This window comes from Malus domestica, chromosome 14 (genome assembly GCF_042453785.1).
Source record: "Malus domestica chromosome 14, GDT2T_hap1".
NCBI lineage: Eukaryota > Viridiplantae > Streptophyta > Magnoliopsida > Rosales > Rosaceae > Malus > Malus domestica.
The window spans coordinates 23514752-23524661 of NC_091674.1; the positions used below are offsets into that span (position 1 = coordinate 23514752).

Consider the following 9910-nt stretch of genomic DNA (forward strand, 5'->3'; position numbering starts at 1 on the left):
CTCAAAATATATAATATCTCATATGTTACTGAAGTATAGTTGTCCTCTAAAATAATGGTAATCATCAAACTTACATTGTTTTTACAAAGTTATTGCTCTTGGCAAACAATGAAATAAAAATGAGGTCAAATGTCCATAATAACTCTAAATACATATCATGTGCAAGTACTTTGAATGGAAAATTTAACGGTGTTAGGATGAGATGACAAATTAACGATTTCGAAAAGTTGATATGACACATGGCAAATTAAAAAATCTGTATAAGTTCATATGACATTTCAAACATTAAGTACGAGGTAAACCCAATTTAACGTAGCAATTTTGTGAGTACACCCATTTAACCTCCTCTACTTGACACGTGCCACTGCCCATTTAACCCAATATAATTTTAACTTAGCAATACTGTTAGTATTTGACTTTGATTGGTTTAACATTTAAGATTGTAAGTCGATCCTTTTAGTCAGCTTCCCATTTTATTCTAAATGAAACATCTTACGAGATTAGCTCTCTAGTGGAGTCACATGATGCAAGTGTTCACCCTCGACCATGAAGGAGAGGATCAACACTTCAGGGTGACACCTCCTTGGTTTATCAGGAACAAAAAGGGTACAAAACGAACTCGAATTTACAAACAATTGCATTTTTTTCTTTCTAATTTAACATCGATCATCTATAATATTCTTTTAACATCTCTTCCGATAAAGTAAAAGACTAAATGAAGTAACCACAATCGACGAAATAATGGATGGTTGTTCTGAATGTTCATCTTTAACCTGGATATTCACTTATGATGTTTAAGCATAAGATAAAATCTTCATCATAAAGTCATTGCATTTGATATCCAAGTAGATTCCATCACTGGGCCATATGGTATGAATAGACAAATCACATTCATATATCCCATGCTTTGGTTATGGCAGAAACATGGTCCCAAGATATATATATTTCATGAATATGGATGGTCTTTTTCATCATTGCTTCAACCCCTGGTCTCTGATTTTTAAGGTCATAATTTTGGCATCTAACAAACGCTCAACATTATCAATTAGCTCTTAGGTTAATGGTTGTTTCCAGGAACGGAGCCATAAACTTTTTTTTAGCGGGGAAGGCCTTCTTAACCTCTAAACTTGAGGAAAAAAAATTCACGATGGTAGAATTTTTTTCTATAATTCCATTGCTTTTCTTTTCTTATCAAATTTCATTAAGCGAACTTTCTGACATTTTTTTTTCACAATGATAGCTTATTATATGTATTATTTAAAAATTCTAACTAAAGTACATAAATATGATAAATTCTAATTCTGTAAGCATCCTTATTTTTTTAGGAAAACTAATGAAAAGGGCTTGAAAACTTTGAGTTTTAATGATAAGGACAAAATAAAGGGTAAAGTGAATAGTATCAGGATTGACTTTTTAGTGTAAAAATGTGGTTTCGTTAAAGTGAACAGTACTGGGTGCTTTTCGTTAAAATTCCCTATTTTTTTTGCCTCCACAGAACTTTAGTTGGGGCAGTTGCTCTTAGTAGGCCTTAGCTACCTCCATCCTTGGTTGTTTCTGATATCAAAATAAACTTTAGATTCGAATCTCCGCTTCTCTGTGAATAGAAATTAAAAATAAATTGTGAAAAGGTAATTCGATTGTATCCTTTCATAAAAATATTGAAATTCTTTGATATGTTCTAATTTGTTCCATGATACCATAGTTTTGAAGTTTGTCTAGAAATATTAAGGAAAAAAAGGATTAAAAAAAAAAAAAGTTTGCAGAATGGGAAGTGGTTAGGAGCATCACTGTTGGAAAATGTGTCAGAGTAGAGTTTATATATTTTTATAAACTTCTGGCATGCAAGCAAAGTTTTCACCTTTTATTCTTCCACTTTCTTTTATGTATGTTAACGGATTTGGATTTCATCGTATCCAAATTATTGGGATTTTAGAGATTTTCACATTTTAGTTATTTATTGTATATCGTGTGATTAGAAATTATTTATTTATTTTATATAAAATTAAACACAAATAATATTTAATGAAAATTGACTACACACAATGTATGATAAACAGTTAGAACGTAAGAATTCTTAAGATCTCCACATCCTATGTTAACCCATTTTGATGAAATTTATAGTTTTTATATACGTAGTGGAGAAAAGCTCATCAACTTTTCTATATTTAAATAGCTTGATAATAATAATAAAATAAAATAAAAAATTTGTCAAAAAAAGGAAAATATTATTGAGTTCCTTGTTTTAAGGGCATTAGTAAGTGCCACAATTCACAACTTGTGTCCATAGAGCAGGTTGACTTGAACTTGAAGAGAAGCTAGCTTATGACTTGCTTCTTTTTGTCTACCATATATATATATATATCATGTTCCTCAATTTAGGGGAGTAAAATTCTCTCTCCTCCTATTTCCATCCCTTTCCCTCTCCTCCTCTCACATATTATTTTTTATCTTATTGTCTATAAAAAAATCAAAATAAAATGTTGACGTAATTTAACTGTAATCGTTCAAGTAAGACGGGAGGGAAGGAGAGAGAATTCTCTTCCCAATTTAGGGGCGCTGTAAAGCATGATAGCTTTGACAGGAGATGCTTGTTGTTTTCTGTTTGGCGATTGCCTTTTCCCCTTCTTTTTAGGAAGATTTTGTTATTTACTCAGAGGAATTCAGTGTTTTTTCATAGCACTCCGTGCTAACACAAATTTTTAACATCGTTCAACAAGTACGTTACTGTCTCGGAGTGGTAGTTTGGGTCTTCGAACTAGTACGTTACCGACCCAAACACAACACTAGTGCTCCAAGCATCTAGGTTATAACTTTGAGGGGTCACAGTGTAAAGGCGCAAAATTTTTAAAAGCATTTTGTTAAGCACTTGGTGGACCTATTATTGTATGCGAGCCATGATTTTGCGCATGTCAACTGCTAAGTGTTGCTAAGTGCCCCTGCCGAAACCCCTTGCCTAGTCTTCTCGACAGTGCCTCACACCAAACATTCGGAGGGCACTCGACAGACCTTCACTTGTGTTTCGTAGGCTCCGGTGGGTCGTGGGACTCCATGGTTCCCATGTGGATCGGCCATACGCACCACAGTTCAAACTGCTGTTGTGACGAAAACTTGAATTTATATGCTGAACCTAAGTTACAGATTATGAGCTCACTCCTGACTCCTCCCCATCACGATACAATCTGCACAACATGGCCATTATCAACGTAATGTTGGGCCACATAATTATAAAGATAATCTTGCATACTGCATATGAAGCGGAGAATGCAATCGTCAACCAGCACGTGCGCAATCCATGTCAACCAATAAAATTGAGTCGTGAGCGACTGACGCTAACAATCCATACAAAGATGGTTGGCACCGGTAGATCCTCTGAAACTGAAAATATAGTTAGGACAAAAACAATTGCGATTTTCTATCCATATAAACAAGAGCAGAGGAGGAGAAATGACTCTCGATTCACAAACCCTCGCAAGAAAAAAAAATGTGAATTTGATTACATAGAAAAAATGGAATGATATGCGTACCACAATCCCAACTCAGTTTAATTATACAGGGAACTCTAGTGCTTATGCGCGAGAGAGCAGTTTGGACAAGAACTTTATGTGAAAAGTATAAAAAGAAAAAAGAATTGGCATAACAAACAATCTGAAGGCGGCGTCTATCACGAAGAGGGACCAAAATCTGCAGTCCATCACGACGAGGGATCAAAATATGCTATCACGAAGAGGGATCAAAATCTGATGCAGCAGATTTGTAAGCTGAGACGGGCTGATCGATTTCCTTACGAGATGCTTCCCAAAGTTGCTGTTCTATCCCCAGCTTCCTCAGCTCATATAAACCCCGCTCCACTGCCACAAGTTAAGCACTTATACGTTCATTTACAGCAACAACATTAGATAGAAACAACAGAATTCGCAACACGAACAAGGTTCCCTATCTACGTATTTCTATTTCTCCGTTTAATTCCGATCAAGGTCATGGCATTATTTTAGCAACTCAAGTAACGAATTCATTGATAGCCCATCAGTAATAAGAATGAGTTGATATTTGTTAATGACGAAAGCTTACCATCCACGGCATCGTGGCAAGTTGGTGTCTGTGCACTGCGGCTTATCCATAGCTGAAGCCGGTCGTCTGCGATATCGTCTTCCACACCATGTTCTTTAGCTCTTCTCCAAAAGTAAGTCAGCCAAGCCTACGATGTCAATGGAGTATTCAAACAAACGTCAGCATGATAGCAGAACGAGAGCATATATGGGATATTCAAGGGGGTAAACCAACTGACCACTTTGAAAGAAATATCTTCAATTTCCTCATCACTAAGATCTGCAAGAAAAGAAAGACGGGATAGTAATAAAGGTCAATGCCATCAGTTTAAATCTATCTATAAACTGGGTGTGTAATACTACATAAAATACTATATAACTGTGATTCTATCAGATGACTTAACTTTAAGCAGGTAAGTTTTGAACTACTCACTTGGTCTTGGATATTCCCCAAAACACACCGTGTGTTCACTTTTTTAGGTCAAAAACGTGTGATTGCTTTTGGGCAGGGGGAGGGTGAAGAATATAAAGGGTCTCATAATATGATAAACCTTTCTCACATGCAATTTTTTTTTTCTGTTACTAGTAAACTTTCCCCAATATTCCTTGTACCAAAATTAAACTCAGGAAACAAAAAGGTTTGATTAAAAAATTTCGACATAGAGTCGAGGTCACCCTTTCTAGTCAATCACATGCCTTCACCTAACCCCACCTAAAACAAAATGGCCAAACTTATACTAATCATAAGTGACAAGAAAAGTCATCACGAAAGATGGAGGCTTTGAGAAATAGTAATACAAATATTTTCTTGTATGATTAAGATTTGTGCGCGTTGAGATTCCTTAATTTCAGCATAAATAATAGATATGAAGATACATTGTGCAGCAGATCAAAATCTCTCTCTTACCAAATGCCTCCATGAACTTAGGGTCGCCAGGTGATTTGGAATCTGAAATTCAAATGAAAAGTAAGGTAAGCATTTTTTATGAGATTCTTTCTGCTCCGGTCCTGAAAAACCCTTGGACAACTGTACGATAGCCAATATGAAAGAGTTTGAAAGCAAGAATAAAATTGTTGTGCCAAACAGCATTTGAACTATTAAGCATATGGATGTAACTATCAGAATAGTTTACCAAAATACCATAATCAGAATCACGACAAATTAATTATACTGCCAAGAAATGGTTATAGTTTAAAATCAAGAATATGAAAAGAATGAAGTACAGGGCATATGACTATGAGAAAAGGAGTTAACTAATTAAATCCATTTTCTCCATAACATCTTCGAGCTACCGTATGAAGAAAACATACAGTTCGACAAATATTTTCACATCGAAAATAGACAACCAAGCGTGAAAAGAATGGAAGGATAAGATCATGCAATAATCAAGTTCACTTTTGCCCCAGAAAGGGGGAGAAAAAAGAACTCTAGAATAACATGAGACAATAAAGAAAAATACCTAAAATGGACTGCCGAACGGAATTAGGACGTCTATGTTTGGCCAATGCAATCGCAACAGCATCCTCAACCTAAAAGAAATGCAGTGCAGAAATTAGAAGTTGAAAGCCAGATAATATATAAAGTATATATTGTTTTAAAGAAGAATACAAAGATTTATATGTCAAGGATTAGGAATCGACCTTTAGAGAAGATAATTCCCTCATTCCCATTTCCACTGAAAGCATACTCTCAATATTTCCTTCGCCGGTAAGGTCGGTTAAATCCCGAGCCAGCTTACTTCTATCTGGATCATCACCACCTGGTACACATCATACAGTACAAAAGTTTAACTGAGTGCATCAAATGAAAAACCAAATTAGACAGGATAACAAAATCAGAATACAACAACAACAACAAAGCCTTTTCCCACTAAGTGGGGTCGGCTGATAACAAAATCAGAATAAACTAACTCTTTCCCCAAGATTCCTCCTTTGCCTTTTGTCCAGCAGAAATGACAACTTCAAATGGAAGAGGAGCTAATGACGACCAGTGCTCATGCTTTGACACTGCTATATCTGCACATATGCCTAAGCACAAAAGAAAACATCAAATAAAGCAAAATCTAACTAATTATAAATCCACAACTTGATTCATTCAAATCCATATTCACATATACACATGTAAAAACACACTTCACCACACACTTTCTTGATGTTATGACTATGATGGAATAGACAATTTTGAAACTAACCAAATCTCCAAATAAAGTGCAAAATTCCTCAGCAAGCTGAGATATCAGATTTAGGCATGCAATTTATATCCTCATTCAGGAAGGAGAAGATGGTAGGAAATAGAATACCATGTTGCACAGCTAAACCCCAGTAACGAGCAAGCCAACATCTCTTCAAAACAACTTCCTCCTAAAAGATGGATACGAAAATAAAACTTAAGAGTATGAACAGCTAAAAATAAATCTCAATCGAGTTTCAGCAGACAAACCATCTCTTCTTGAGTTAAAATCATTCGTTGTGTCTTTGTACGAAGAGTCCTTGCTTCAGATTCTGCTTCTCGAAGCTGTTCAACTGCTGCTTCAGCCCCGTCTTTTAAATTCTGATTTTAACAAGAGAATAAACTCATGAAGCTATCACATAAATCAGAAACACATGATTAAGATCTAAAGAATATACCTCAATATAAGATCTAAAGAAAATACCTCAATTTCTGAACGAAGAGTTGCAATTTCCTCCTCTTTCCCATCCTTGTTTTGCTTGGCAGCAAGAAGAGCAGCCTGAACAATCAATAATTTTTAGTCTAAAGATAGCCACTACATCATTTTTAACAGAACAAGTTTCAATCTATAATTTACCCTCCCAACTTACCTCTCTTGAACGCAAAGCTGCTTCCTTCCTGCAGAAGAATCATTTAAATAATCACAACCAGGATATTAAATAATAGCAGAACAGATGCAAAACAACTCAACATTACCTGCTCAACAATTTGGCTTCCATGCTTACACCTTCACCCAGATTAGCAACCTGTATTGAACATAAAAACAGCTGAATCAGCACTGCTACCTTCTTTGTAGCAAACTTAAGCTAATATTGTCAAAACCATAACACTATGTTTGGATGAGGAAAATAAACTTGCAATTTGGACAATAGACAAAATTTATAAATTGACATGCACCAATTACTTTGTTTTGATTCATACAACAACAAATACAACAACAAAGCCTTATCCCACTAAATGGTATTAAACATTGAAATTTTAAATTTCCGTGTGGAAAAAAAACTTGGAATTTGGGACCTCCAATTCCCAAGTTTAAATTCCATGTAAATAGGTGTCATTTCCAAATTTTTATGATTTAGAGTCTAAAAATAAAAAATTAAAAAAAAGCTCAACCATGAGTTGACACCACCTCTCCCAGACCCTGCGTAAAGCGGGAGCCTTGTGCACTGGGTACGACCTTTTTTTTTTTTTTATGAGTTGACACCACCACCACATGTCACCACCACCCACCACCACCACCACCCACCCACCATCATCACCACCATTGCGGCTCCTGCCACCACCACCTACTGTTGTGGCCCCCACCACTGCCGCTGCCACCAACCACCGCCATCACCACTGCTGCCATCACCACCCACATCATCACCCCCACCACCACCACCACCACCACATTTTTTATACACACGTTAAATTCCATATCAAATTCCATTGTTCTTTTAAATTAACCCAACAAGAAAATTCACAAATTCTAGAAAATAAAATTCTGTCATTTTAGAATTCCTTAATAATCTTAAATTTTCTCATCCAAACACAGTGTAGAGGAACATATAAGGCATGATAAAAGGAAACATCTGATTTTTAAAGGGCAACATTTCTGATTTACAAGCTATACAGTTAAATCAAATATGAATAAAAGGATTGACCTGTTTCTCAAGTTCCTTTGCTCTGGCCTCTGCTTGCACATGTTTTTCTTCAGCAAGGCGAAGCTGTAATGCATATTTAGGCATAAATTTCACAAATAGAATATAATGAGTCATGTTCTGTGCGTGCGTGGTTATGAATGTATGTCTGTATTATGATGTTGAGTATTTACATAAGCTTGGGTGTATTAGAATGTATAAGAGCACACCTTCTCGAGTATAATCTCATTATCTTCTTGTAGCATATCAAGCTGCAATTACAGTACATGTTAGTTTCAAGACTATTCCATAAAAACCGACACTTAAGGTTCCGCAAATACCAATCTTAAATTCAATTGTTGTGATAAAGCGTATCCTTAAATACAGGTAAAGGTTATCAGCGTCTGTTATGAAGACAGAATTTGAGGGACGAAAATGACATACTTCATCACGAAGTGCAGAAGCCTCACGCTCATCTCCTGGGGCCTTGGGGTTTAACTGTCCAATATCTGGCGTAAACCTGTCCCGGTAACAAATTAAATATATTAGCTACACATACTTCCTAAACTTTGATAACATCAACTAGCTACAACAATGCAAATGAGAAATAGATATCTTTGGAACTTGCCTTTTATCTCTATTCCTAGTAGGAGGATCAATTGGAGGTATGGCTACTGGAGTTCTAAGCGAGGGTTTGCTCGGCGGTGGCACCACTGCCGCTGAACGAACTGATATAGAGGGTCTCCCTGCTGATGTGGAACGAACCGATGTTGTATGCTCTACAAAGTTCCTACCTAACTAATTAAAATACCAGAATTCAATCAGCCATAAGATCACCACATGCAAATCCTCTTACAAGCTTACTAATAGAAAGTTAACTTAACTAAAAGTCAAAATAATTAACTTAACACTAATTAAGAACAAGGCAATAACAAAAATCTAGCAGGAAAAATAATTTGAGTTCAATTCGACTCGAATTTAACTAAAATCTCTATAAAATTAAGCTCCTACTCAATCTAAACACAACGAACTAAGCACAATTCAGATCTTAAAACAGCATTAACGAAATTAAACTAAATAAATAAATAAAAACTTCAATTCCACTTAATTCAGATCACGTATTTATCAGCGTAGATTCTGAATTACCGCAGGAGACGGAGATCTATTAGGCCGAGTAACCGGAATCGCCGGAAGAGGCTTTGCGCCATTAGTAAAACCATTTCCGGTCAGAGAAGACGGTGCATGACGCGGCTGAGCGAATTGGAAACCGAGATCGTCGTCGTCGTCTTCGTCGTCGCCGGTGGACTGAGAAGCCATGACCTGAGCTAGCCGCTGAGCAGCGGCTTTAGCGGCGAAGTTTTGATTTCGCTTGATGGTGGAGATTCCGGTGGCCGACGGATTAAGTCGGGAGTGAGGGTGCGCCGGGGACATCGCCGGAGAAGAGCCTGCGCTGCTCGATCCTCCGCTCCACTGGCGCGAGTACCCCGGACTCGCAGGTCTCCTCCGATCCATCTATTTATGTGTATGTGTGTGTATTGCTGTGAAATGAAAGCTGATATTTTCTCGAGAAAATTTTCTCGAAGTTAGATTTTCTCGAGAAAATCGAAGGAAAATCGGGGGGTGGACTGAGGGAGACGAGAGAAATAGGGGAAGGTGTGTTTCCCTTTGAGTTCCGGGGTCAGCGACAGGTTGTGTGGGATTGAAATGCGTATTGCTCCGTGCTTAGAGCAAAACGGCGGCGTTTGTGCGTTTAATTGACGTCGATGCACGTTTCGCGGGAGAGGATGAGTGGAAGCCGGTCTTGACGTGTCAAATGAGGAGGCGTGGGCCCGAAACTTTGGTGGCGGCCGATGCCAGATATTTCGGATTATGATTTATTCGTCGGCGATTTCGGACACGTAGACTTTTTGCTCCGGGGCAAAGGACTAACGTTGGGACGAGACGAGGTTCATGAAACGTTGACGTTTTCGTGCGGAGAAAGCTTTGTACAATGAGTTGTTATGACTAAATAATTA

The 9910-nt window shown here is 37.2% G+C and overlaps 1 protein-coding gene across 1 annotated transcript; it reads right to left on the reverse strand.

Moving 5' to 3' along the window:
• Positions 1 to 3473: 3473 nt before the first annotated feature.
• On the reverse strand, positions 3474 to 9641 carry LOC103415127 (coiled-coil domain-containing protein SCD2-like). Its single transcript, XM_070812466.1, has 17 exons — positions 9042 to 9641; positions 8524 to 8693; positions 8340 to 8415; positions 8126 to 8167; positions 7920 to 7982; positions 6973 to 7022; positions 6867 to 6894; positions 6701 to 6775; positions 6487 to 6597; positions 6347 to 6407; positions 5958 to 6074; positions 5688 to 5806; positions 5507 to 5576; positions 4954 to 4995; positions 4286 to 4326; positions 4069 to 4195; positions 3474 to 3848 (listed from the first exon to the last, which is right to left on the reverse strand). Exons 1-17 carry the CDS (start codon positions 9405 to 9407, stop codon positions 3718 to 3720), a joined length of 1689 nt encoding a protein of 562 aa, XP_070668567.1. The 5' UTR covers positions 9408 to 9641; the 3' UTR covers positions 3474 to 3717.
• Between the last annotated feature and the right edge of the window lie 269 nt (positions 9642 to 9910).